Source organism: Delphinapterus leucas, chromosome 20 (assembly GCF_059928025.1).
Source record: "Delphinapterus leucas isolate spDelLeu-1000000601 "Yukka" chromosome 20, BTC_Dleu_Yukka2, whole genome shotgun sequence".
Classification (NCBI taxonomy): domain Eukaryota; kingdom Metazoa; phylum Chordata; class Mammalia; order Artiodactyla; family Monodontidae; genus Delphinapterus; species Delphinapterus leucas.
Genome location: NC_143148.1, coordinates 58658448 through 58686225, shown reverse-complemented (window position 1 = coordinate 58686225; position 27778 = coordinate 58658448). Strand labels below are relative to the sequence as shown.

General features: G+C 51.6%; 1 protein-coding gene across 1 annotated transcript in view; it reads left to right on the top strand.

Annotated features, from left to right (window-relative positions):
• The window catches only part of C20H16orf95 (chromosome 20 C16orf95 homolog), a 302388-nt gene that overhangs the window by 179915 nt on the left and 94695 nt on the right, over nt 1-27778 (top strand). The window contains exons 8-13 of the mRNA XM_089903389.1: nt 1931-2067; nt 2643-2748; nt 3844-3906; nt 5044-5154; nt 10245-10409; nt 11571-11726. Coding sequence (XP_089759515.1) covers nt 1931-2065 — 135 coding nt within the window. The 3' untranslated portion in view covers nt 2066-2067; nt 2643-2748; nt 3844-3906; ... (1 more) ...; nt 10245-10409; nt 11571-11726. The remainder of the gene's footprint in view (nt 1-1930; nt 2068-2642; nt 2749-3843; nt 3907-5043; nt 5155-10244; nt 10410-11570; nt 11727-27778) is intronic.

Here is a 27778-nt window from a genome sequence, read left to right as displayed (position 1 = left end):
AGGGCAGGGGCAGAACGACCGTGGTAATCCTGGTTGATGGGCTGACATTTGACTGTAAATTGGATGGAACCAGCTGTGAAATGAAAGCAGGATTTCAGTTTATTTAACAGCGATCATGTCACTGCACTCATAACCATGGGACGTTAGTGTAAAAATAAAAAGTAAATGAGAATACTGTTCAAGTAACCTGGATTTATCACTGTCGCTACTGCAGAAGCATCAGGCCACCCCTGTCTGCAGAAACCAGTCTTGGAAAACGTCCTCCGAGACCGGACCCAACACAGGATGGCCTCGAATGGGGTGGGTGGAATAGCTGTGCGCTGGTAGGATTTTTGTTCTGTTTTGAACTTTCTACTTTCTGAACTTCTCTGCTTTCCCAGGAAATACCAAACGGGGAAGAGAGCAGTGAAGGAAAATTCCTTCTATCACTTTGGCAGCGAGGTTTCTTTTATTAGTAGACTTCATTTTTTAGAGTGGTTTTAGGTTTACAGAAAAACTGAGGAGAAAGGCCAGTCCCCATCTCCTTGCTACCCCATCACCTCAGTTTCGCCTGTTGCTAATGTCTTGCATGGGTGTGGTGCATTTGGTGCAGTTGATGGGGCAATATCAATATATCAGTTAAGTCCGTAGTTGGTGCTGTACATTCTGTGGATTTTGATAAATGCGTGATGTCATGTATCCACCATTACAGTATCATCCGGAAGAGTTTCACTGCCCTAGAAATCCCCTGTAGCAATGAGATTTTAAAGCAACTTAAAAAAACCCAGAGCTATCCCACCTTTCAGGGCTGCACAAATACCCTAGGAACTGGATAGCAGGAGCATGTGCAGATGAGATCCTGTTATCTGCACGCAGGCAGGGCCGGGTTGTGTGTGTTAGAGGCTTGCCCAGAGGCCGGAGCTGGGCCCAGCGAGGAGTGGACAGTGGTCGTACACATGCATAGTGGCAGTAGTGTGTGTATGTGTGTTATTAAAAAAAAGGAATGGCCATGGGGAGGTGTGGGCCGGCCCGCTGAGTGGGACCAGGAGGTGAGGTTTTGGGGTGGGGCTTGTTGATTCTGGCTGATGTAACGTTTGCTGCCGACACGTTGCCCATGGGTGATGGTGCCGCGAGGCCGGCTCTGAGCCCGCACACCTAGTGGGGAATCGGGAGGAGGCATCTTTGCCTCCTCTGCACAGTCCTGCTGAAGCATCTGCTGCCGAAATGTTTCCTCCCTGTGCAGGGGCGCTGTGTGAACACAGGCTGGCCCGCACCCTGTGCCTCTCGGTCCCACAGATAACAGAGCTCCCTTGCGTCCTGCGGGTGAGTGGTCGCCTGGCCAGGCCCCTGGACAAAGTAGGCTCCAGGTCCACTGAGACGGCCCCGAGCGGCTCCAGGAGCACGAGAAGGCTGGGCTTGGGCTGGTCTCTGAGAAGGGACCCTCACAGCCCCCATGCCCAAGCTGAGGGTCCCTGGAGGCGTTTGTGGGTAAAATAGAGCCTGGCACGTCTGCCTGTGCTTGAACTACTCCAATTCGTTACTGCTCCCCTGTGAGGCAGCAGCCCTGATTCTGGGTGCGACGGCATTCCCGAGACCTCAGCCAGCGTCCGTTTCATTCTCCAAACCCCCTGTCTGCGCCTGAAGACCTTGCTTTGCCATTTTTCCTTCTCTCCCTCCCTGGCTTTGTCGTTAAACGTGATGAAAAAGTACTGACTTGTATTCATTCCCGGGACCGTGGAGACAACGCATCCCTGGATCTCCTAGGCTGCCGTGGCCAGTTGATAGCCAGTTGGCTGAAATCTGATGTTAGGAATGTGGGGTCTTTCTGGGAACTGCCCGTAGCTGCCAAAACGGTTCTAAATACATGAAAAGTAGGTTAACTTGCTCCGCTCCTCGCGTTTATTCTTCCAGCTGAAATTTTCCTGACTTTTTTTCCCTTTCATTTTATTAGGTTAATAAAACTTGGTTTTCGAGCGTTTCACTGCCCCAGGAGGGCAGTGGGCCCCATGTCCAATTCATCAAGTGCCTAATGAGTGGCCTCGGAGGTCCTGGCCCACCCAATCCAGAAGCTCTCTCTGCCTCGTAAAGGTGAGGCCTACGGGCTGCACTGTATATTTTGTCTGTTGGTTTCCCAAATTCTCCTGCCAGCTCAACTGTCACTGTTCAGGATTTATATGAGGCCGACGGCACCACGGGGCAGCTCCCCTCCGCAGCAGAACCCCCCTCCTTTGCTCGTTCTTCACACACACCACACACTCTGTGCCATAAAACAACTTTTCTGCAATAAAATGAAATAGAAATGTGTCGATGCTAGCATTTTAGAACATTCCAGCCAAAGGGCTGTGGGAAATGCCTTCGTTTACATGAAGGAGGGAAGCTCTGTGAAACTAGGGGATAAAACAGTGTGAGAAAAGGCCTTTAGTAAGAAGAAATAGTCTGGCATTTAAAATAAATAAATTAAAAATAAAACGTGTGCATGTGCGTGTGTGTGTGCGTGCAGTCGCTGCATTCTTTATGCACATACGTTTCTGCTGTCCTGGTTTGCTTTCGGCGTTGCAGAGAAAGGGCAGGTGAGGGAGAAAAGTGGGTGTCGCTTGCCTTCTTGGCCCAGCGCCTGGGCTCTGTCTCCTTCTAGAACATTCTTCCTTTTCCTCCCCCTGCAGGCTCTTTTGCCTTCGCCAAGTTGTCGGGATCCTGCCAACTCCAGGCTTGGGCTGTGTCTGCCCCAACATGGATGGGAAGCTAGAATCTGAGCGCCAAGAGCTCGAGGTACAGCTCAGGGCCCGGGAACCCGAGAGACGCGGTGAAGGTTGCGAGCATGGGGCCGGTCGCTGGGTCGTGGGGTCCCTGGGCCAGAGGCCTCCTGAATTTCCACGCAGCAGCCTGGCCGGGTCTGGGTTCCTTCTCTCTGGTTTGATCCTCCAGAAATCGCCTGGCCTTTAATTAAGCACCCCAGCGGGGTGTGTGCCATTGCTGACAAGTGACTCTACACGGCCTGTTGATATTTTCTCCCCTTCCTTTCAGTGGCGTATTGAGCACCAGAGGGAAGGAGCACGGAGGGAAGGTCATGCTTGCTCTGCAGGCAGTGAAAGGGAGAGGGAACGCTGGCTCAGAGGGTTCTCTGTGATGCCCTCTGCATTTTATCACCCACCGGGCCCTGAAGCCAGGGCACAGACCCTGTCCAAACAGTTGGCTGGGGTTTAATACCTGAGATGTGGAGATGTGAGATGTCTCCCAGGCTGTGGGGCAGAGGCGAGGATGGCTGTCCCTCTTCTGCAGACCTTTTCTGTGGAGGAAGAGGATTCTGGAAGGTCTCTGACGCCAAGGGGGGCATCCATGGCCGGCCCACCCACGGGTAGACTAGCACCAGCTAGCACCTCCGTCCTCCCACATGGGGAAGACACAGTGCAGATTGCGTAGCTCTCAGCAGGGACCTCCAAGTGTCCACACGCCCCAGAATTTTCGCCCCAGTCTTGCACAGCCCTGTATGTTCCCATTGGGCTGAAGGATTTCATGGCGTGTGGGTCAGTGGCTTAGAGTTCCCACATGGGAGGCCACGAGCAGCCGTTCTGATTGGGACTTCGGGGCGGGGGGCGGGGTGGGTAGGTCCAGTTCAACCCTGTGAAGACCCTCAACCCAGGACTGGCCTTTCTCAGTTGGCCCCCGTTCTACCCCAAGGCGGCTGGAGTACCACTGTCGTGCAGGATTTCCCACGAGGAGCAGGCCTTCTCCCCTGCACACCCCTCTTACCGGGCGTTCATTGTGCATTAGATTATCTTCTGAAAATATACTTTGAAGAGTTTTTGTTTTGTTTTGTTTTTCCTACTTGACACTCTTGAATCAAGTAGGCCATTTATCTTTTAGGCAGAAGAACTTCAACAGTTACACTGCACACTTGCTGGAGGATCGCAGGCTCAAAGCAGAGAGGTAGTTTAAAAATTGTTTTCATCATGGGTTTATTCTTGTCTTAGCTCCCCCCTCAACTTTGCAGCTTTCCTCCCCTCCAACTAATCCTCCGGACTGCGGCCCACCCCCACCCCCCATGGATCCAGCCCACCTTGAGCTACTCAAACTGAAAGAAGCATTCATGCCCAGGCCATCTGTTTGTTTAAACTCACCCCGTGTTAGTCCACGTTAAATGCAACAGAATGGAGAAAAATGTAATTCTCTGTCGGCTTTTGATCAAAGAGAGTAGTTTTTTTTAAAAAAATCAAGATGGATTTCTGAAGGACAATGTTATACACATTCCGTGTGTTTCTGAGCTTCAGTGTTTAGTTGAGTTGGGGGGAATTTTTTTTTTTTCCCCTTTTGATCCCAGGGAGAAAACACTCGCACAAACACATCTCAGTGCCACAAACAGTGCGAGACAGGCACTTTTCTGTAGACTCCCCAGCTGTAAAGTGGAAGGGGACTGCCTTTAACTTATCAACAGAGCAAGAGAATTTGAGATACGGCTCAACTGCTATATATGCAAACCCTTTCTAGCTTCTGTGGGAATTCAGGGCGAAGTCACTCTTGTCTGGGCAAATTCAGGACCCAGGATGCTCAATACCCCCACCCCCCAACCGGCTCAGAAACATGCAGATCCATGCTCACTCCATGATCTGATTTTCACGACCAATCATTAAATGTACATTTCTCCCCTCACTCCCTCAGCTTCAGAGCAAATGCAAATAAAAAGTGCTTAAAATGGTTAACATTTCCTGTCACTGAAGGCATTCGTTAGGGGCGGGGGTCGCTGAGTTTTAAAGTGTATTTTCATAGGAAAACTCATTTCAGATCTGCGGCAGGAACTCAGACTGTTTCACACAGTGGATCTCAGGGTTTGCGATAAGCCTGCGTCCATTGCAGGCGGTCGAATGATCCTTTATATTATGCGGGTGCAGGAGAGCAAATATCCAAATTTGAACTGAGATTAACCTGGGGCCCAGCTCAGGTCACAGGAAAAAATTATAACATGTCTTCTTTCCCCACCCTCCCCTCTGCTCACTTTCTTTTCCTTTATTGGAGAAAAAAACAAATTTGGTACTTTAATCTGTTGTGTTTCCTCTATTGATTGTTTAGCTAGTGATTTTGCCAGCTTCCTGGATGTGCATTCTGGTTCTGCACAAAGAGCCACATTCCTTCTGGAATCGGGACCAGGACACAGAGAGACAGCAGCAGACACTGGAAACTGTGAGTACTCCAGTCTCTCCTGTGGCTCTGACCCCGCTCGTCCCGTCCCGTCCCGTCCCGCTGCCCCTTTCTTTCTCTACCAGTGAGCTTTCTGTGGGGCTCCTAGGCTGAACTCACTCTGTCAGCCCTCAGCACCATTCTCAACTTTTAGGAAAAGAGACCCTACAATTTCTACACAAACATCGGGTAGGAAGGGGAGGGGGAGTATGCTTACCTATTGCAGTGACTTCAGTTTTCATTTTAAGGCTCCGAAAGATGGAGAAAGTAAACAGAAGCAGGCTGGTTTATTTCAGGGGCTAACAGGGAGTCCCTACTGAATTTACCTAATAAAATGAATTTAAAAAATTTTCATTTTCTCATTTCATTCCAGCCGAAAATGAGTTTGCCTTTATAATGTCCAGATCTTTCAAACTCTATTGAGTGAGAAATTAAGTTACAAAATGTAAATACTTTGGTGTATATGTATATATATATATATATATATATATATATATACATATATATGAAATGAATATATATATGAAATGAAGTAATCTGTGACTGTAATACCATAGCAAGCCTGACTTTAAGGCTCCTAGGACACTTAAAATTTTTTTATGATGTGTAATAAAGAAAAATAAAATTCAGTAGAAATGTTTCTCTTTTAAAGTGGGTGAATTGTGATACTTAATAAATTTAATTGTAATTTTCATTTAACATGTTATCTATTTACCAAATTTTTTTTCTGAACATCTTGTCAAGTGTTGGGAGGGTTGTAAAGAAAACATATGTTAATATTCTGGGCCACAATTGACTTCTTTCCTTTCCTCCGTGAAACTATTCCAAGGAGTATGGGAAATTGTAAAACAATGTAGTTCTCTCATGAAAAGAATACCCTGACTTTAATTACCAAGAGAAAGCAATTAATGCTCAAATTTCAAGGCCAATCCAGTGATCAGTTAGGAGCAGGAAGAAGGGGGGAAAGCAGGACTGTTACTTGCATAAGAAAATCCAGAAATCGACATCATGCAGATGTATAATTGGAATGTGATTGTATTTATAAGGAAAAGTTATATAAACTTCAAAAATGGTAGTTGTTTTGCTTAAGTGCCTGAAAAAAGAGTTTAGAATAATATTTGGGTTATCCCAGTTTTATGCTCTTGTGTTCCCAAAGCCTTGTTAGGTTAAAGAACTCCAAAGGAGAGAGAGAGAGAGTGTGTGAATGTGTGTGTGTGTGTGTGTGTGTGTGTGTGTGTGCCTCCCCCGTGTCCCCAACCCCCAGGAAGTGTGCAGAGAAAAAGGTGGGAGCTGACTAGTGACCAAAAAAAAACACCTCTCACTCCAGAAATTCATAACTAATATAAAAACTCTTAGAAATTAAAAATAGCAATTGTCTTACTTTTTTCACCTCCTCTCTGGGAGTTGTTGCAGGGGATGGGGTGATGGGGTAGAACCAGTTCTCAAAATTGCTGCAGACCAGTTTGTGCAAAAAGGGTATTTCCACTTGCCTGCACTTTTGATTAGAGTATTTTGTTCTTGCTCTTCTGTCCCTGAAGCTATGGCATTGTACATCTTAAATATATTTTGTAAGCTTTCTAGTTTGGATTGCCGAAACAGAAACCTTCCCCTTCTTAGGGAGGTTCCCCTGCTGTCCAGTAGATGGCGATGTTACTTCTAGAGTGACCCACGGGTGGGGGTGGGGAAGATAGATACTGAGATTTACCCCCTTCACCTCTCCGGAGTGCATCCAGTGATCTCTAAAAGCAAGAAGAAAAACTTTTTTGAGGCCTGGCCTGAAACGTGCCAAGCCATCCAAGAGTATAAAAGTATTTAAGGCGACTGTTAACTACCAAGTGTCTCACCGTCCTGAAGTGGTCTGAGACATCACCCAGCTAGAGTTCAACGAAATACTTTCTGGAAATGTTCAAAATAAAACATTATTTTATATGGACATTTATATGGACATTATAAAGGCAACGCTTAGCAGCTTTTTCAAAATTGTATCTGTTGCCTGTCTATGTTTTATCAAGTAAGCGATATACTTATGATTCTCTGTTTGTAACATTCACGAAGAATATACGTGTTACAGTATTGCATGGAATCTTATATGCGTACAAATGGCCAATTAACATCAGGAGTGTACAGATAATGATACCAGAGTCTCACCTTCTCAAAAAAGTATTATCCTTCTGAAAGTGGTGAATGTGTGTGGGCCTCCCACCCTGGGCATTGTATTTCGTTATATCAGCGCCTGCTAAATGGTATGGCCGGCTTTTTAAAGCTTTTCAACCTCCATCTCCCAGGAATGAAGCTCCTCCTCTCCAACTGGGAAAAGTTTCTACTTGATTTCAAAAACAAACAAACATTTTTCTATCCCCACCTCTTGCTAGAGAGAGTCGCAATAACCATGAGCACGTCGTTCAACATATTTAATGTTAAAATGGTTTAAAAACATTTTTGGATAATTTCAATGTTTTGATTCTTCATGGGACAACACGATTCCTTAATTTGTTTTATGGAATAATTTGCTGTATCTTTTCTTTAATTTAAAAAGAAATAGGGTGCATGTTGACAATTATTTTAAACAAACTGGAATTCAACAACAGCAACAAAAAGATCTATTTCTTTTCCTAAAAATAATGTTATCATTTGTCCTCGGCCGGGAGATAGGCAGGAATTCATTTCACTCCAAATGTGAAATCCTATTTAAAGACATAGAAATATGTAAATGCAGCAGAGGCCAATAACCCCATCCTACTGGTAGTAATTAATCATGCGTTGCTCTCTAAAAATTTAATTGAATGACATGCCAGCTTTTATACCTGTATGAATTTACAACCTGAGCAAGTCACCGACTACTCATACCTCGAATCTACGCATTGATAAAACGATTGCGCAAAAACCAGCTGTTTAAATAGACTGTGTTCCGCTTTAAAGATGTTTTACCCTTTGGGGAAAAAGTCATCTAAGTACTGAGTGGCAGTGACCAGCGAACAATAGTTAGAATGAAAATAAAGCTTCCTGAAACTTAGTTTTAATTTTCTTGAGCAAGATACTAACCCATAAAAAATAAACATTGTTTATGGAACCAGGTGTGTATCAAGTGAACCTCTGTAAAATGATATGGAGAAAATATGAATTTGTATGTCTCAAGTACTTTGGTTCGCGTGCAGAACAGAGGGAGCTATTTGATACATAGAAACCGAAAAATAAAATTAGTGATTCTGGAGAGAGGTCCAATTCAGATCTGTGCAGGCCCAGGGAGGCGACTGTATTATAATTCACACACAAAAAGCTGTGTCACTTAGCACCTTGGCTTAAGGGATAATTTAGTTACACCACCTATTAACGCTGACTTACGTTTCTGCTACGGCCAGCCTTCTTATGATCTTGTTTATTCCCAGAAATCACATTTGTGACAGCTCTAATAGGCCGTTCAACAGTGAACATTTTCTTGTTTGGTTGAAAATACTTCAGGTTTCAGACACCCAACAAGGAAAAGCACTTTCAGACTTCGTGTAAATGAATAAATTTGTTCGGAGTGAGACTTTTTAGAAAATGAATTCAACAGCCTATTTGACCACTTCCGGCCTAAAATATGATGTTTCAGTTTGCCAGCCAGGCTGATAGGGCCTGAGCTGGTGCAGAGACTATTGCCTCTTCTGGGCTTTCTTTTTTCTTTTTTTCTGGCAGAAAGTGGCCCTGGTGCCATCTTTGCACGTGGGATTAGAGAAAAGCATGGAGGCCTGGTTGCCTACAAGCATGTCAGACTGCACACATCCCTGGCTTGCAGTGATGGTGTGCTGTTGCAGATTTTGAGTCCTGTATTTGTAAACTTTCCACTTTTTGTTTTTTGAGAAATTCACGTTTGATCTCTGCCAGCAGAGGTGGCGGAGGGGGGGTGGATATGTACGTCCCTCTTCACAGCTGAATGCAATCAAAACGCTTATTTTATGTTGTGTTTTAGTTAAAAGGTAAAGGAGAAGAGAAAAAGACACTCAAAAACCCAGAAGATACAGTTAGCATGGAGTCATCAACCCTACAGTGCCAGGAATAAAGCCCTTGGGACACAATGCATTTTATCCCACCCCCGCACCCCCCCCCCACACCAGCAAATTCTCTTGGAGGGAGAGGGGGGCATCGTGGGGATTCCATTTAAGGGTCAGCTAACGTGTTTAAGCTGTGTGACAGGAGAAAGAAGGCCGAAATCCTTTGTGCAAACAAGCGCCAGAAGCTCAAATCCCTGCCTGTCTTCTCAGAAACAGACTTGCCCAGCATCTTGTGTGCGGTTTGGAGAAGTGAGGTTTGAGGCCACCTTTCAGTGGCCTTGTGTCGCCGCCTCTGCATCGGAGGTGTCTGGGCCCCAAACATTCCAGGCTGCTCTCCCCAGGTCTTAGCCCAGGCAGCAGTGGAGGCTGGCTTGGTGAGGAGATGGGACATGCTCCCATCTGGGAGAGCTGTGAGCAATCCACAGAGCGGGCCGCCTCGCGGGCACCCAGTCCCACAGGGCCTGGGCGAGGGCTCGGAGAGTGCCGTGCTGCTGTTCCATCGCACACACTCTCTTGGAACTCTAATCTTGGACACTCAGTCACACGACGAATGCCTAGTTTTGATGATTTGTGCGTTGTGTCTCTCCACCAGAATCTAAGCGTCATGAATGTTGTGTACTTGCAACAAGGTTGATATTTATCCAGAGTGTGAACGTGCCAAGGGTCGCACGGGATAACTGGATGGTGCCTCCCAACGCGTTGATGGAGTCAGGAATGTCATTGTCCCCACTTGACGATTGAGGCACCTGAGTGAGAGTCCCAGGCGGCACAGCTCGTGCGCAGGGCTGGGAGGGCTGGGAGGACTGGAGTCTGAATCCAGGTGGGGGATCACAGGCCCCACGTTCTTCAACAGGGCCTTGTAGGCTCTGCGAATTCAGTACTGCTGAGTGATGGAGGGTGAGCCTGAGAGGCAGGGGTGATGCCTGAGCAGAGGGTTTAGGCAGGTTTGGGTTCAAATAGGGCTCTGCCTTCATTCACTGGGGACCCGTGGTGAAGTTTTTAAATTTCCTGAGCCTAGGTTTCCTCCGACTTAAAATGGAGCTGGTGATCTTTCTTTTTCAGGTCGTGAGGATTTGAGATTGTGAATGAGAAGGCTGGGCCCCTAGTGTATGCGAGATGGACGATTGGGTCGTGGCCATCTGTGGGCCACTTCCCGGAGCCCAGGAACAAACGGGCCGAGGGGCCACCTGGCATCACATCTCGGCCACCTACGAGAGGGGTGACCCGGTGAGTCTCTTGAGTTGGTGGTGTTGATTTTCTCTCCCGTTGCAGTTCCTGCCTCAGAGGCTGGAAGGAGGAGGGAAAGCCCAGCTGCAGTAAATACTAAACGAATGTTCTCTGGGCGTCTCCCTGTAGGCATTCCGCTCCCTGCTGGTGCTGCCTCGGGAAGTGTGGCCCCCAGACCAGCAACCTGGGCATCACTGGGCGCCTGTTAGGCATGCAGAGTCTCAGGCCCAACCCAGCTCTCCTGGGTCAGAACCAGGGCTTTGCATGTGTGCACTGGCCTGGAGCACACGGGAGACAGAGGCCACTTGTCCTTAGGGAGGCTCCCTCTCTGTGCCCTCAGGCCCATCCCTCAACCCTCCCTGGCTGGCTCTGTGCTGCAGGGGCTGAGAGGCTGCATTTCGCAGGCTCCCCTGGCTTCTGGCTGGGTCTGGCTGGTGAGAGGCGCTGGTGAGAGCTGGGAGGGAGGGCCGGAGGAGGGAGAAGCTGGGCACTCTCCCCTCCCCTGCTCCCCCTCCCCCTCTCCCCTCCCCCTCTCCCCTCCCCTCCTCCTCCCCCTCTCAGTCCTCCCCCACCAGCTCCCATCTCAGCAGCTCAGCAGCTGTGCTGCTGCAGGGGCAGGCTCTGCCAGCCCTGGCCCCTCTCTGTCCCTCTGGCCCCAGGGTGCCAGCAGCTTCCTGCCGGTGCATACCTCCCGGGCTCCACGGTTGGCTTCTCCGTTTTCCATCATCAGAGCAACCAGTTCCACGTATTGAATTCTCTGTTTTAAATACTCAGCGGAGTTTCTGTTTTTCTTGGTTGGATCTAGTGATCCACCCAGGCTCACACCTCAAGGGGAAGGGGTCTTGGAGTCAGACGGTTTGGACAAGGGCTCCAGCTCTCCTACTGCCTCGTGCTGGACCCTGGACAAGTCACTCTTCCTTTGCCCAGGGGAGGACCCGGGCTCAGAGAGGCCCCCTTGTCTCCCCACCCAGCATCTCTTCTGGCCCTGGCCTGGGCCTTCCTCACCTACGACAGGTGGAATGCATAAGTGGCCTCAGGGCCTCAGCCCTCCCTGGGTCCAAGCCCTTTGCTGAGTGCTTTTAGCACCTTCTACTAAGAGGCGGGTAGATTTCCTTGTCCCTGGAGTCTGGGTTTCACTATGTGACTTCCTTTGGCCAATAGGATGTTAGCAGACGTCACTCAGGCAGAAGCTTGGAGGAGCTCTTACCCATGTCCACTAGTCCTCGTGTGCCTCTGCTGTCTGTGTGAGCAGGGCCTGAGCTGCTTGGCTGAGGAAGGATGGGAGACGCCCATTCATCCCAGCAGAACTACAGACATGTAAGTAGCCCAGCCAGCGTCAGCAGCGACGCCTACCTGACCAGTTATGACACAGGGTATAAATGCTACCCTCACGTGCCACAGGTTTTGTGCTTCCGTTACGTAGCAGGATGTGCTGAGAGCTGAGTGATCCATCATCGCCGGGTGACAAACAGCTCTTTTCACGTTGCCCAAGGGCAAGGACCGCGGTATAAAATGGCATTTGAGAACAACGTTTGAGGAGCCAGGAGCCTGGATTGAGATCCCAGCTCTGCCCCTTCTTGTCGGGTGTATTGGGAAAAGTCAGTTTGATTCTCTGGCCCTCAGGTTTGTCCTCTATAGAATGGGATAATAGTAGGGCCTACCTCCTGGGGTGTGTAGGGACTGAGATGGTGTAGGTAAAGTACCTGGAACATAGTTGGTGCTGGACAGACATTATCATTATTATAAGCAGAGTTAATGGTAATACCGTGTTATAAAATCCAACAACCACCACAGTCTAGCCTCGGCCTTCCTCACTCTGTTCCCTGACACACCCACAACCCGCCATTCTTCAAAGGCCTTTGCACCTGCTGTTCCTTCTCCCCAAGTGCAGTTCCCTCTTCTCCAACTAGTGACTCACCTCCTTGCCTCAAGGCTTCAGTGCAGTGGGGAAGTGAAGGGAATTCTGAGTATTTCACTTCTCCCTCCTGTCCTTTTAGGCTGTCCTTCCTTTAACTCTCGGTCACCTGGGGTTAGCCATCTCTCCTGTCGCGGCACCGGGGCCAATGCGATGAGACACTCCCCTCCTTTCCCCAAGGGTAGGAGGTGTAAGGACATGGTGTGTGGGAGAGAAAACACAGATGTGGCAAAATGAGGCCTTGCTGTACCTCCCAGCCCTCCATAGCCACCGCTGTGAAATGACAGCATCTCCCACTAGGTCAGCGCCAGTCATTCCATGGGCAGCAAGTGTCTGTGGAGCCTGACTCCGTGCTTAGCACTTGGGCGGCTCTGCGTTTACAGCCGTGAACAACAAGCAAGGTCATTTCTATCTCAGCCCACAGTCCACGGGGAGGCCGGACTGTGCTGGGCGGCTGCAGGCTTTGGGGGAGCGTTGGATGGGGCACTGGGCATGTAGGGGGTTTCGGGGAAGCCCTAAGAAGGGCCTCTGAATGGAGATGTGAAGGCTCAGCCTGGAGGGGAGCTGGGGCAGCTGTATTCCAGGCACTGGCCTGGGTTAGGGGCCAGCAAGGGGAGCGTGGGGACCTCCCAGTGGGCCGGAACGGGGAGAGTGGAGGAGGGGGGACGTGCTCAGAGACCACAGCCTTGGTCTTATCACCGAGATGGGGGCAGTCCCGGGACCGGGCAGGCACGGTCTGGGCATCCCCACTGCACAGATGGAGACGCCGAGGCCCTCTGCCTGAGTGCCATCTCCATCAGTCACCACTTCAGGAGGAGACAGCAGCTCCAGGGCGCTGCAGCCTGCATGTCATGTTATGCCTCAGGGAACCTGAAGGCTGCTTCCACTAAAGAAATGCATAAATAAATAAGCCCCAGTAAATACAATATTTACATTAGTGAACAGAGGTGTCTGCCTTTCAGTGCCCAAAGAAGACAGAGAACACTGTGGTTGGACGCTATTAATGTCAATCATCTCTGATAGGCAAGAGGGAGGTGGGGCCCCCAGGCCTGGGTGGGAGTTATTTCCAGGGAGATGGCCGGTCTAACACTCTTCTGTGTTTACTCCTCAAAGATGAGGTCAGGGTTGCAGCTCCTAGTATTCAGGTGCACGTGGGTCAGCTGCAGATAACAGGGGTGTTGTCCTAGGCGGGGAAGGTGGGGGTGGGCAGACCGGGCAGGGAGACTGGTTCTCTCCATCTTCTGGGCTCTGGGCCTGTGGGCTCAGGTCCTGAGGTGAATGCCACATCTTTGGGACTCGTAGCGTTCCAGGAAGGATAAAGGGCCAGGGAGATGCTGTACCGTCTTGTCCCTCTGGAAGGGCCCCTCTGGGCAGCTCACCTCCATTGCCTTGGCTGGGACCATGTCACCTGACCACTCTCACTGCAAAGGAGTCTGGGAAACTGCATATTTTTAGTCGGGTCCATTGCCAAACCAAACAAAACCCGAATCCTGTCAACAGGGAGGAATGGGGTGGGGAACAGATGTGGTTGGGTGACCAGCAGAGGGCCAAGGCGGCGTGGGTCACATCTGACGATTACGTGATGCTGTCTTGATTCAAAGCAGAAAGAGACACTTTTCTTTACAAAAACCCTCCTGATGGGATGTTTATCTCTTCACATTCTGGATATCTCACTCATGGCCTCTTTAAAAATAAAATGAATTAATGTGTTCCTACCAGTCGGGAAAATAAAGGATCGGTGTTTTGGGCCAAAACTTCCCTTAAAAGCAGGAGCCTTCTTTTACGACTGTCATTTCACAGAGAAGGAAATCAAGGCACAGAGAGGTTGGGGGTTTGCCCAGAGTCACAGGGTGTCAGAACCAGAGAGGGGTTCAAGTGGCAAAACTCTCGCCTGGCGCCAGGATCCCAGCCCGTGCCCAGAGGCTGCTGTGGCAGGCTGCGGGAAGGTCTCCCAGGTGGGCGCAGGTGACCTGTGGGCGAGCCCGGGAGGAGGGCGGGGGGCCTGGCCTTTGTGGTCACAGTCCCGACAGGCCCTGCGTGGTGGGCCTTGGGGTGCCCACGGCTTCCCTTCTCTGGTCCCACACCTCTCTTGGGCTCCCAGTCAGTCTGGGATTTTCTGCGAATCGGTTCTCTGAGCTCAGAGCCTGGCCCTGGGAGGGGTCCCTCTCTGCTTTTGGCTGAAAGCCCGCTTGACCTCGCTGCACTCTGTGGGGCCAGAGAAGGCTGTGCTGCGGCCAGCGGGGCTGTGGGGTCACAGATGAGAGCCCAGAACATGCCGTCGGGCTGCCTGCATTCGCACCTGTCTCCAAGTGTCTCAGAATGGTGGGCAAGACACTAGGGCCCCCTGAGGTTGTGGTTTCCTCGTCCTGAGTGTGAGCAGCACAAGGCCCCTCACAGGGCTCTCGTGAGGACAAAGAGGAAGGCGGGTGCATGGTGCTGGCCTTGGAAAGAACACGGGACCTGGGGCTACCCCGGCCGCTCACATTCAGGTATGGCCGTGGGCGCCGCGGGGAGGCGTCTCAGGGAGAGCGGGAAGATGGGCTGCTGTCCTGCTGTCATGGAATCCTGCTCAGCCTCGGATTCCTGGCCTGGAGTGTGGGAACGGTCCCCAGACTTACCCTGTGGGCTGCTGGGAGTGCTGGAGAGAAGGGCATTTCAATAGTTAACGTTTGCTGAGCACTGGTCACCTGCCGGGCCTCTGCTAGCCCTTGCGCTGGACTATCTCTTTCATCCGTAACCTGGTCAGACCACACCGGGAGCAGCGAGAGTCAAACGGCTGCCCACTCCGGTGCCGAGTGACCCTCAAGGCAGGTCCCCGACAAACATCCCTTCCCAGATCACAGTCTCCTTGCGCGTCGTGAGTAAGCAAAGGCATCTTCCCGCAACCCACTCCTAGAAACCCAGTTGTAAAGTGAGCAATCAGATAGGTTGGGAAAATTCAGCTCAGAAATGACATTACAGTAAAGCTGTGTTTCTGAAAAAGGGCTGTCAGAGAGAGGTCATATCAATGATAAACAGCCTGCCATAAAAAGTAAGACACAAGGAACCCAGTCCTGAGTGGCCATTAAACTGGAGAAGTCGTGGCCAGTCCTATCAGGTGGGCAACTGCAAACACATCTGTTACCCCAGGGACCCTGCCATGTAGTGGCCACAGTGCCCAGAGAAGGTAACCCTTCTGTTTATTGCAATTAACTTTTTTGTCATAGGTCCACTTTATGGTTCAATAAACACTTACTTAACAATCTGCTTCCCTTTTTAGAATGTTGAGGGCTTTAGGACATTATATGAAGAGAAAGTTTTATGAAGAGAATTGCTCAAGGGACTCTGATCTCACTATACCTTCCTTTCCCCAGAAAGGTCCCAGGGCTGCCCAAAGTTCATCGTCAGACCTTGGGGGTACTGTCCTAGGGTTCAATTTACATTTTTAGCTGGTGATGCTTTTTCTCTCTCACAAAAGGAATTTTGAAATGAAAGCTTCTCCAGCTGACACAGATGGCAGTTAGAAACGTGTTAAGCTTCAAGTCACAAATAGTCCATCTTGAAGTGGCTTAAACCAGCATGGGGTCATTCTTCTCACACGACAAGGATGTCTGGAGGAAGACAGCTGCTGGCCTCAGTTTGTTTGCTCGACAAGGGCAAGCCAGCATCTCGTATGGCTTGTGTCAGTGCCCTGGAGGTGCTGTGACAAATGACCACAAACTTGGCCACTTAAAACAACGCAAATGTATTCTCTCACAGTTCTGGAAGTCAGAAGTCCAACACGGGTCTCACGGAGCTAAAGTCAAGGTGTCACAGGGCTGTGTTCCTCCAGGAACTCAAGGGGAAAACCCACTTCCTGGCCTTTTCCTGCATCTTCCAAGTCAGCAATGCTGCATCTCTGCCCTTCTTTCTTCATCACAGCTCTTCTCTGATCCCCTCTTCTACCTCCATCTTCCACCTTTAAGGACCCTGTGATTGCACTGGGCTCCCCTGGGGAATCCAGGATGCTCTCCCCATTTCAAGGTCAGCTGATTAGCAGCCTCAATCCCCCTTCGCCATATTACTTAACATTTTGACAGGTTCTGGGGATTAGGATGTGGGCACTTCTGGGAGGTGGGTGTCATTCTGTCTGCCACATTTCCATTACCTGTCCTGTTATGGTCTCAAGATGGCTGCTGCATCTCCAGATATCACGTCTGTATTCAAGGGGGGAGGGAAGGAGCAGGTTTCCAGGACTGCACCAGCTGGGTCTCTGCCCCTTTTTATCAGGAAAGCAAAAGGTTTCCCAGAAGTGTCCTGGACTCTTTTTGGCATCTAATGGGTCAGAACTGTGTCACTGGCTGCGTCTGGCTGCAAGAGAGGCTGGTAAGGGTACACAGTCGGGAGAAGGTGGGCATCAAAGACTCTGGGAAGCACACTTGCAGTGTCTGCCACAGCCCCCTTCCCACGCTCCTGAGTTTATTTCAGCAGATCTTCCCAGGGAGGGCACCAGGAGGGAGGAAGTGGTGGCTTTCAGGGCATGGCTTTAAAGCTTTCTAGTGGGATGTGGTTGACAGGAACTCTGGGAGCTTTAAAAAGAGACTTAAAATCTCCCCCTCTGGAATTGTGGGGGAGGCTCTGGGCTTTGGAGTTGGCTTTCCTGGGTTCCAGAACCTCCTTGACTTGGGAACAAGAGAGGATGTGCACCACATGGGGCTCCTGGCAATGCTCAGAGCTCGAGTGCCCCAGGGGCACGTGCGGGCAGGTCTGAGTGGCAGGTCCTCTCTGGCATCAATGAGGCAGAGGGAGGTGTGTCTCCCCCTCTCTCCGTGCCCTGGGCTTCCGTTTCACGGGGTGGGGGGGGGGTCAGCTCTGTTCCTGACCAAAGGACTCACTGCACTTTGAACAGAGTGGTCCCACTAGGGTCCTGAGGGCATCCCCACCACCTCCATTCTGCCTGGAGAGCCGGGACAGGTTCTGGGTTCCTAGCTGGTCTCCATGACGGACTCCTTATCGTTGAATTCCCCCCAAAATACACTGGCTCTGCACCAACTCATTCAGCCCACCTGGAGTGAAGGAAACAGACCTCATGGGTAGCATGGGTCCCTCTAGAGGTGGGAGCCTGATCCCCACATGCCCCAAGCAGCATGGTGCCACCTCCTGCCCATTCTGGAAACCACGTGCTCAAAGTGACCCAGGAAATAAAATCTGAGTCAATTTGACTTTCGCTTTCGAACTGTCCATTGACTGGTTGCCGTGCTGGCATCCTTTGGGGACACAGAGAGAGACAGGTGAGGTCCCTGCCCTTGAGAGGGAAAGGAATTCCCAGACGGGGAGAGAGAGGTCCCGAGGGCTGGGTCCCTGCACTGTGCAGGCACAGTACTCCCCTGATCACCACTGGGTGACACTGCGCAGATGACTTGACCTCTCAGAATGTCAATGGCCTCGACTGTTGGGGGTGTTAATAACAGCACCACCCTCCCAGGGCATCGTATGGAAAGTGAGCTGTAAGTAGTAGCTTTCATTCTTGCGGTTATTATCATTTTTGATGTGTGCAAACAAATGCTCAGCATTTGGATTAAACTGAGCCTAAAGGCATGACCCACGGATAAGAAGGGAATTGGGAGTCCTGGAGCCGCCACTTGTGTTGTTGGCTGGTGCTGATCAGGCTCTCAGAACAGTGGTGAGCTCCAAGATGGGCGGGCACGGCCTCGGGCCCCACCACGTCACCTCCCCCACGTCCACATGGGCCTCCGTGCTGGGACAAGGGGCTCGTGCCAAAGCCCAGCTCCTGGGACTGGGACTGGCTGAGGGCTGGACCTGGTGATACAGGAAAGTGCCGAGGGCACAGTGGGTCCTCCAGAAACGTACTATGGATTGCAGCAAAACCCCGAGGAGGGACGGAGGTAGTTCCCACCTGCAGCCCCATTTTGCAGGTGGGGAAACTGAGGAGCAGAGAGGCAAAGCCACTTGTCCAGGGCCCCACAGCCAGCGAGACGTAGGGTGGGCTTGAAGGTCAGTCTGAGGAGTGACTTCAGGGATGAGCGAAGGGTGAAGGGTGAGAGGTGCAGGGTGGGGAGTGCGGGGTGCAGAGCTTCGTGCAGTGTTGGCCTCGGGCACCTTTCTCACGTTCCTCCAAGCTCCCTGCCAGCTCTTTTGTCCCCAGGGGGAGGCTGGGCAGTGAGAACCTGGGAATTCTCTTATCTCTGCCGAGCAGGATGCGTCCTGTATTGTGTCCCCCCCTCGAGGTTCCCAAGCACCGTGATGAGCTTGCAGATTTTGGCGGGTGATTGCTCTGGGGGGGCTGTGCTTTGTTTGCCAGGCTCTCTCGCAAGGCTGGCTCCCTGTCCCTGGCCTTTTCAGCTCCTCTGCAGGCCCTCCCCTGCAGAGCGCTGTGAAATGGCAGGGGTGAGTTCCTGCCTGCGGCCATTTCCGCCCATTCTTTCTGTAGGGGCAGTGGGTGGGTTCCCTGCTGGGAGGCTGGGGGGTCGCAGTGCCCCGCATGGCCCTCGGGGGCGCTGTGCAGGCGGGTGAGGGCAGGGGAGGCCTGCCTGCCTGGCCCAGGCTAGGTTTCCGTCCTCCACCCTCCCCGTCAGTACCAGCATCTGAAAGATGTATCAAGCCATGGAATGTGCATGGAAACAGGTAATTAATCTAGTTGTATGATGGAGAGTGGGCGGCGATGGTTGTCTGAAAATGCAGATTCTCAGGCCCCGGTTTCAGAGTCAGACTCACGAGAAGTGGGCTGGGACCCAGGATTCATAGCTTACACCAGACCCGCAGGTAATTCTTCTGACCTGGAACGTTTGGGAGAAGGCTGGCCTGGCAGCTTGGGCAGGCTCTGGGGTTAGACAGGTGAGAGTCATCTTCACTGCTACCCCTCCTGGTCATTCTGAGTCTTGGAGCCTCTCGGAACCTCAGTCTCCTCCTCTGCTGACTGGGGATGATCTTATCTCTCTTACGGGGTAGTCGGGAGACATCCTAGGGTGCCCTGCACACAGCAAGCACAGACAGTGTGTTCAGGAAAGGATTAATTCTTATTGCCCATAATGGTATTCAGTGATATAACCTTCCTGGCAAAGTTTCTGATCATCATAAACTCGGGGCAGACCACACTGAACTCACAGGGCTGGAGTCAAAAGCAGAGACTGTGAGTATTTTGAGCACCTTCTTAGGCCTCATTTTAGGAACCAGGGCTCTTTGCATTGGAAATTTCCAAATGTTGACAGTAATACAAGGGACTCAAGTCCTTGCTGTCTCCTGGGGCACAGGAGCCCTGAATTGGGAAACACGGAGTGACCCTGGGATTCTCAGAGCTGAGGCGTCGGGGCCGGAGGGGGATTGACCCTCCTTAGGACACATCAAGCTAAAGAAGAGACCAGGAAAATGCTCGTGTTTTCCACGAGGAAACTTTACAACAGTGAGGATGAAATCCTGCAAGACCCGTCAGAGGCACTCCTGTCAGATGAGGTGGGGTGGGGGGCAATGAGCCCCTCCTGGAAATGTGGGCAGCGGCAGAGGTAGTGCCCTCGTTCCAGTGCTCCCTCCCCGCCGCGTCCCTCCTGTGCCCGGTTCCCTCCTGCGGGAGGTGCGGTAGTACATCCTTAGGGCACCAGTCCTCGGAGGGGTAAGCGCAGTTAGATGCTGAAGCGCTCAGGCAGCACCAGAGTTGGTGACAGTGTTGTTGGTGGTGGTCTCTCTTTTCCGCGGATGGGAACGCTGGAGCGGCCAGGAGGGATTCCTCACTTGCACAAGGGCCTGGTGATGAGTGGTGGGTCTGGGATTTGAATTTGGGCCTCTGAGAGCTCTGCACTGCCGGTCCCGTTTGTGGAAAGACAGGCATGGAGACAGCAGAAGAGGCCGGAGCAGGCAGCCTGATTGTCTGGCAGAATCAGTGGGTTCTTGGGTGACGAGGGTCTTGGACAGGTTCACTCCCTGTCTGTTCGAGTCCTACGGTCTTTTCTGAAAGCATGACGGGGAACGCAGTGGGGTCCTCAGAGTTTTGGATCCTTGTCTTTTATGAACTTTTTGCTTTGTTGTTGGGAATCTCCCAGTACTCTCTCATCCCAGGGTTTCTTTTGACCCAAAGCAGGAAGCTGCAGGCACAGAACTGGTTTCATGTTTATTGGCTTATGTTTTTCCAAAGCAGGGGTGCAGTAAAACGTGAAATATGGTGGCTGACCAAATGGTCTCGTGCTGTCTTCTGAGACTTTTTTTTTCTTGGAAAGGAACAGACATACTCACACGCACATACACATGTTCAATCACATGCACACACTTGGACACATAACACACACCACACACACTCTTATCACACACACACCCACTCACATACACACCTATGCATACCAGCACACATGCACACATGTGCGCACACACGTGCAGACACACCCTGGATGGTGAGGTGGGTCCACCATTGATCTCCTGTTCGTGAACGCTTGGCTGGGCTGCAGCGGTTCTAGGACAGATCACCCAGTATCTAATACTGGTGGCTTCTGAGTCCTAGCATTTTTGCCAGGAACCCCCCCCCACCCCTGCCCCAGCTCATGCTGGAATGAATTTGTGACCTGCCAGGTGATGTCACCACCGGAACGAACCAGTTGCATAATTTAAGGCCCGGTTCCTCAAGATTTTCTATCACAGAATCTTGAACAGAGTAGGCTCCCCTTCCCAAGAGTGTGGACCGAGAGCAAAACCTGCACAGGCATGACGTCTTGGGCATCTCCTCACATTAAGTCACATCATGTTTACTTTGCATTCCGTGTTATTTGAAGAGGTATTTTAAAAAGCCATTGTGTCCCTCCCATTGTTTTAGCAAAAATGATGATTTTTCCATGCATCATATTTATCTTGGGTCTTCTCATGGTCTCTTTGTTTGAAAAGCCAAATTGACCTTAAGATGGTAACCTGAAATGCAATCCCTTCTTCCTAAATGTCAGTCATTCACATCTTACTAAGAATGGTGACACAATCTTAAGGGTAGGTTTTCAGTGACAGCTTGAGATAGGACCATTAAAACCCAGGATGCCTGTGAGGGGAATACTGACGCCCTATAAAGAGTCAAACATAACGAGGGAGTCGGAACAAACACGTTTTGCATTTCCCTGTTGGGTCTCAGCCTCCCCTCGTTCTCTGTCTGAGGTCTGCGAGAACCAAACCTGGCAAAGATCATGGACAAGATTCTCCCACAGAAACTTGTCTCTGCGGCCAAGAGCTCAAGTGCCTGGTCCCTCTCCCATCGCCCTCTGCGCCAACCCATCACGGAGAAGGCTTCTGATTTGCTCTTTTCTTTGTATCTACCCATTTTCTCCGGCTTGGCAGGGCCCTGAGAATATCAGCATGCGGGCTCTTCTTGGACTGTTCGGCATTTTCCAAACCTTTGCACAAACTCTTCAACTTTGTTTAAAATATATAACGTGTTGTCATACAGGCGTAACAGTAAAATTTTAACTATTATTTGTTTACCCAAATGGGATCATAGTTGTATGCACTCATGACGTCTGCTTCCTTACCCGGGTTCAAATCCCGTTCCTGCCACTCCCTAGCTGTGTGACCTTGGGCAGGTTACTTACCCTCTCTGTAGTTTTCTCTTCTACAAAGGGAGAATAAAACAGCATCCAGGTCGTCTGAGGGTTAGTTTAGTCACTATGTGTGAAGTCCTGGCATTGGTGCCTGGTGTAGGCATGTTAGCTCTGTCACTCTCTGAGGCATGTGCCCCATGCTGGGAAAGAATAATTTGACTTTTCAGAATGGCCAGTGGAATGTGATTCTTTTCAGCGCAAGATCACTGAAAGCTTCACTGTGGAGTTACTCCGGCTGGAGGATATTCAAAGGGGATGAATTGGTGGAGGTCACGTGCAGCTTTGTGGCAGCAGGTGATTCCCGTGTTTGGGTTCGCACCTGTCGGTGCCTATGGGGGTGGCAGTGTTAGAAGCAGTTCCTCCCTGGTGGGCTGCCTGGGGCTTTGGAGGAAACGGTCAGGCTTGAGCCTCTGGTTTGCCAGAATTCAACTCTTGGAACGGCTTGCCTGGGAGCTGCCTGGCCCCCCAAATGTGCTCTTGGGTCTCGGGTCTCTGATCTCCCCAGGCAGGCCTCCAGGGGAGCTGTGCACAGGCGGCCCTCCGTTTGTGGTGGAACGCATGCCATTTGTCAGTGGTGTGGGGTGACTCTCTGGGCACCCCTTGAAGAGGGCTTGCAGAGTTCAAGGCTGGTCGCCTGGGCGCTCATTATCTGATCTAATTGTGGGCTCGGGCTTCACAACCGGGGGCTGCGCAGGTGGGGCACAAGCTGCCAAGGTCACGCCTAGAAGCTTATTAAAGCGCTGGTGCGAGCGGCGAGACCATCTGGATGCCATTTGACAGCCTCAGTGTAATTACACCATTTGGTGCAGGAATGAGTGCGAGCTGTGGCTTCGACTGTGGCAGGGACCACTGCTGTGGGACTGGGGTGCTTTGGGGCCATCCCGTCCTGCCATCTCGTGGTCCTCAGGCCTACTATGGCTTCTAGGTTTTCCGTGAGCTCTTGGGGTGGACGGCGGAGTTGGCAGTAACGGTGGGCAGCCTTCTCCCCTTACCCAGCCCTGCAGCCTCCGTAACCAGGAACACCTGCCTTCTCAGCGCTCTGTGTCCAGGGAGGGGAGTGGGGGCAGCTTCCAGCGCATTCCACCCGAGCAATATGGAAGTGTTTAAGCAGGGTTTGCACCAGGCAGGGTAGCTGAGATCTGAACCTTTAAATTATAGCCATTCCCGGACTGAGGAAAAGTAAATAAACAGTTCACAGCTGCAGCCAACTCAGCACAGGACCGGCTATCTCTTCTGATTGCCGGACAAGTAATTAAGTGGGAAATGTGAGCCCTCAACGTCAGGGTGAGATGATAAAGGTCTGGGGGCAGTAAATCCCCCCAACTCCAGAGACCTTTGGATTAACCCTCGAAGGGCTGGCAGGGGTGAAACCCAGATCGGGAACCTAGGCTCAGAGATTGTCAAATGCTCACTAGCTAAGTGAAAACCACCCACCTCGCTGTGTCCTGCTTTAGGGGACATAAGTGTGAGATTCTGGATTCTCAGCCATATGCCCAGGGAAGCGCCTCAAAACAGGTTCTGTCTGCAGTTACTGATTGTTCTGGGCTGAATTGCATCCTGCACAAAGTTCATGTACTGGAGCCCTAGACCCCAGGACCTCAGAATGTGACTGTATTTGGAGACTGGGCCTCTACAGAGGTACTAAGTTAAAATAAGCTCTAATCCACTATGACTGGTGTCCTCATAAGAAGAGGGGATTAGGACACGAACACACAGAGGGACGGCCACGTGAGGACACAGGGAGAAGACGGCCGCCTATACACCAGAGAGAGAGGCCTCAGGAGAAACCAACCTTGCCGACTCCTTGATCGCAGACTTCCAGCCTCCAAACTGTGAGAAAATAAATCTTTTTGGTAAGCCCCCAGCCTGTGGTACTTTATTATGGCCGCCCAAGCAGACTCGAACACCGATCTTTGCCTGGGTGCTGAGAGCTGGTGTGCTTTGTGATAAGAGCCGACAGTCTGTGCAGGCCCCTGTGAGGTGTGTGCATGTGAGGCTTCATGTGCTCACCAAAGCAATGGCATTCCCATTCCACAGATGTGGAGGCTGAGGCCTAAGAGGCTAAGCAAATAGCCCACAGTCGCATAGGATATGTGGAGAGAGCCTCCTTCTGAGAGTTGAGGTTCTCAAACCTGGCCGCACAGTCGAATCACCTGGGAAGTCTTAAAAAGTACTGGTTCCTGGGCCCCACCCCAAACCAAGCAGACTAGAACCTGGGTAGCAGTTTTCAAGTTGCCTCAGGTGACTTTCACGTATAGCCAGGGTTCAGAACCACTGCTTTATGCCTAATTCCTCTTGTTGGAATTCTTTTTAAAAATGTGCTGGCTTAGCAGGAGCTAGTGACCTATGTGTCACCTCCCACATTTCCAACGTGGTCCTCACATCATGGTCAATTAGCTTACCAGCGTAGGCTCTGGAGCCCAAATGCCTGGGTTTGAATCTAGGCTCCACTGTTAAGTTGCTGTGTTACTTCAGGCAAGTCACTTGACTTCTCTGGGTCTTAGTTTTCTCATCTGTATGATGCAGATAAGAGTATCTACCTCTAAGGTTGCTGTTAATCAAGTTAATGTTTGTAAAGTCCTTAGAACGATGCCTAGCACATGGAGAGTGCTAGAAAAACGTTTGTTAGAAATAAATTAACTTTCTCCTATCTTTACCCCTGGGTAGTACGATGCTGAGGGGTGCGGGTAGGGGTGGGACACAGAAGCCAAGTCTGAGCTCTGTATTTCCCCCAGGGCACGGAGGGGGCCTTGGGAAATGTTATCGGGAGGGGACGGGGCGTTCACCACCGCCGCCCTCACCACGCACACGTTGCCGCATGAGAGGTACGGTGACAGCCGACTCCTGTTCTCCTGTAAAAGATGACACCCAGGATCCGGAAGTCTTAGAAGGACGCACACACGGAAATGTGTGATGTTGCTGAAACGTAGTTTTCTCCATCAAGAATGAGGTGCGCTGCAGACAGCAAGGCACCAGGTTGGCACTGGCCCAGCGTGAGAGCTGCAGGGGTTGTGGGCGATCCTCGTGTCTCCTTGTTTTCTGTGTGTTCCCGGTTCTTGTCCAGCACTGGATGTGTATCCATTTTGTAACAAGACAGAGTAGTAGTTGTTTTAAAGAGCGGTGTAAAAACTGGCTGAGTTACTCCAGGCAGATTCTTCCCTGGGGCATGGTTTGGCATTTCCTGGACATCCTCATGGCCAGCAGGGCTGGGTGCCCCTCGTTGCTCGCTGGCAGAGCACGTGACTGCCCGTTTGCTGGTCTGTGGCCCAGAGTTGGGGGGTGGGGCGGTTGTGTGTCACCCAGCTGTGTGCCTCTGGGAGCCATTGCGGGGGGCCAGGCCACACGGCCACACTCCAGGGGCAGTGGTTTTGTGGAAGCATGGATCTGGATCTGGACTTCTGGGGGTACCTGCTGCCGAAGGAGTTAGGGTCAGGGTGGGAGAAGCTCCCAGAAGAGGCCTGGGGACGAGGACAGGAGCGGGTCTGGGCCCTTCCCCACCGGGCGTGTGCTCCGCAGCAGGGGTGTCTGGGCAGAAGGGACACTGCCTGAACCCCTGCTGTGTGGCGCCAGGCCCCTGGGGTTCCTCCCAGCCTGCCACTTAGCTGGGAAGCTTCTCTGCCTTGGTGTTCTCAGCTGTAAAATGGGGGTGATAACATGAGCTAATTTAAGGGCTACGGGGAGGATCAAACAAATCAAAGGGGTAACAGCACCTGCTACTTGGAAAGAGGCTCTCCTTAGGATCGTAACTGTGCTTCCTGTAACAACTCCGAGCGGCGTCCGTTTGCAGGAGAGGACCCAGGGCTCAGGAAGGCACGTTGATTTATTCAGTCCTTCAGCCAATAGTTACAGCCCTGGACTGGGCACTAGTGCCTAAGGAGAAGCAAACCAAGATTCACGTCTTTGGAAAGTTCTCCACCTCCTGAAGGAAGCAGCCATCAGTCAAATGATCACCCAGAGGGATAATCGCAGAATACGGAAGGTGCTGGGGCGGCAAGACCAGGATGAGGAGAACGCAGGGCAGGAGACTGACGGGGACCAGTGATGTCTGAGTGGGATCTGGGGGAGGAGCTCACTAGACAAAAGGAGAGGAACAGTGTTCCAGGCAGAGGGAACAGCCTATGCAAAGAGCTCATCCTGCCCAGAGAATTAAAAGGAGGTGGCGGTAGGGCAGCTGGGGTGCAGAGAGGGAGGCAGTCACTGCTGATTCCCCCCGACCATCGACCCCTACGATCCCCCATAGTAATTTACGAAGAGTCTGTCACAACTGTATGAAAGCATGTGACGAGCCCTGGCCAATGTGATTTAAGAAGGGCTACGTGCAATCTCTGGCGTGTGTCCCTACCAGGAGGGGCCATCTCCTCGTCCCCCTCTGTGTCCTCCCAGTGGCTCGATGCAGACACTGTGATGCATCATCACAGCCCACATGGATGAACCCCATGCTTTACGGCAGAGAGGAAACCCTGCTGGTTTCAGAGAGCAGAACTCAGACCTTTGTGGGAGAAAAACAAATTCTACAAACAGCTCATCTCGGACACTGGTATTCCGGTTTCTGTTTAGTGCAGCCGAAGCCAGCTTGTAACACAGTGCAGGCTTTCATGGAGGGGCAGCAGGCAACGGCCGGGGTCCCACTGTCCCCGCTCTCTGGCGTGGTTTTGGGAATTACTCCTGGCCACTCAGCCTTTCTTCCTGCTCCCCAGGACTGCAGATAATGTCGGCCATGCAACATCCTCTTAAGTTGCTTTTTTACTTAATTCAGCCCACGGAGCTTCAGTTATGTGGGAATAATACTCCTGTCTGGCGCAGGCCTCCAGGTCGGGATGCAAACTTTGCTATTTCTCCTAAGAGCCCCGGGAAGCCGATGAGAGGTTGGAGGACTGACCCACGGGCAGTAAACGGCAGGGCTGGGGCTTGGAGGCAAGTGCGCGGCCCTTATCCTCTCAGAGTTCCCGTCCGTACTGCGGAGTGGTGTGGGTCTGAGGAGGGGCTCAGGGCCAACCTGCAGACACTCCACTCACTTCCGCCGTCTTACTGACCGTCTGGCCAGCAGCTGCGGGGGGTGGGGGGAATTTGCACCCGTGAGAGCAGGAGGCTGGCGTCCCGCACGCAGATGGCAGGGGCTCTCCATCATCCCTCTCCGAATACTGGCTTATCTCAGATAAACCCCTTGTGCCAGTTCCAGTCGGCATTTCGTCACTTGCCACTGTGATATCTGAATTGGAATGCTGGTGCCCAGTGTTCATCGTCTGCACGTTTCCTCAGCTGGAGGCTGTTATGATTTTCTCGGAGCTTTCGCTTCTCTGGACTGGCCTTCCTGAGCTCGTTTGGCCCTTGCTTTTGGCCCCATCTGCTTCTGCATGAGACCTGTTTTCTTGGGGCTCTTGGTTATGTTTCTGATGTTTCCCCGAAATGGACACGATGGAATCAGGTTGCTTCTCATTCCGAAGGAGGGACTCAGGCCATCGCCGGGGTCCCAGAGGCTGTGTGCTCCCTGTTTCCTTACTCTTGTGAGGCCAACCCCTTCCAGTGGCAGAGGCTCCTGGGTGCAGTGGCATGGGGCCACGGGACGTGACCTCATTGAGCACACCTTCAGGGAGGATCAGTGGAAGGGCGGTCAAACGAGAGGGGGCCCCAGAGAATGCCCCCCGCCCTTGCAGAGCTGCGGGTCTCCTACCACCACCCGTTGACCTTGGCCTCCTGCCCACCAGTGCCTCCACTGGGGCCTTACTTAGAATATCTCTTCCGGGACAATAACCCGATTCCTCCCAGCAACACTGAGCTGGTCTGAGACCCCCTCCCAGGCTCTCCTGGGTCGTCCTCCCCACTCAGGGGAAGAAGATGTGGGGAGAGGAACACGGGTTCTGGATTTAAAGAAGTTTGCATTTGGTCCTCGGGTCTGCTTCCTGCTAGCCGTGTGG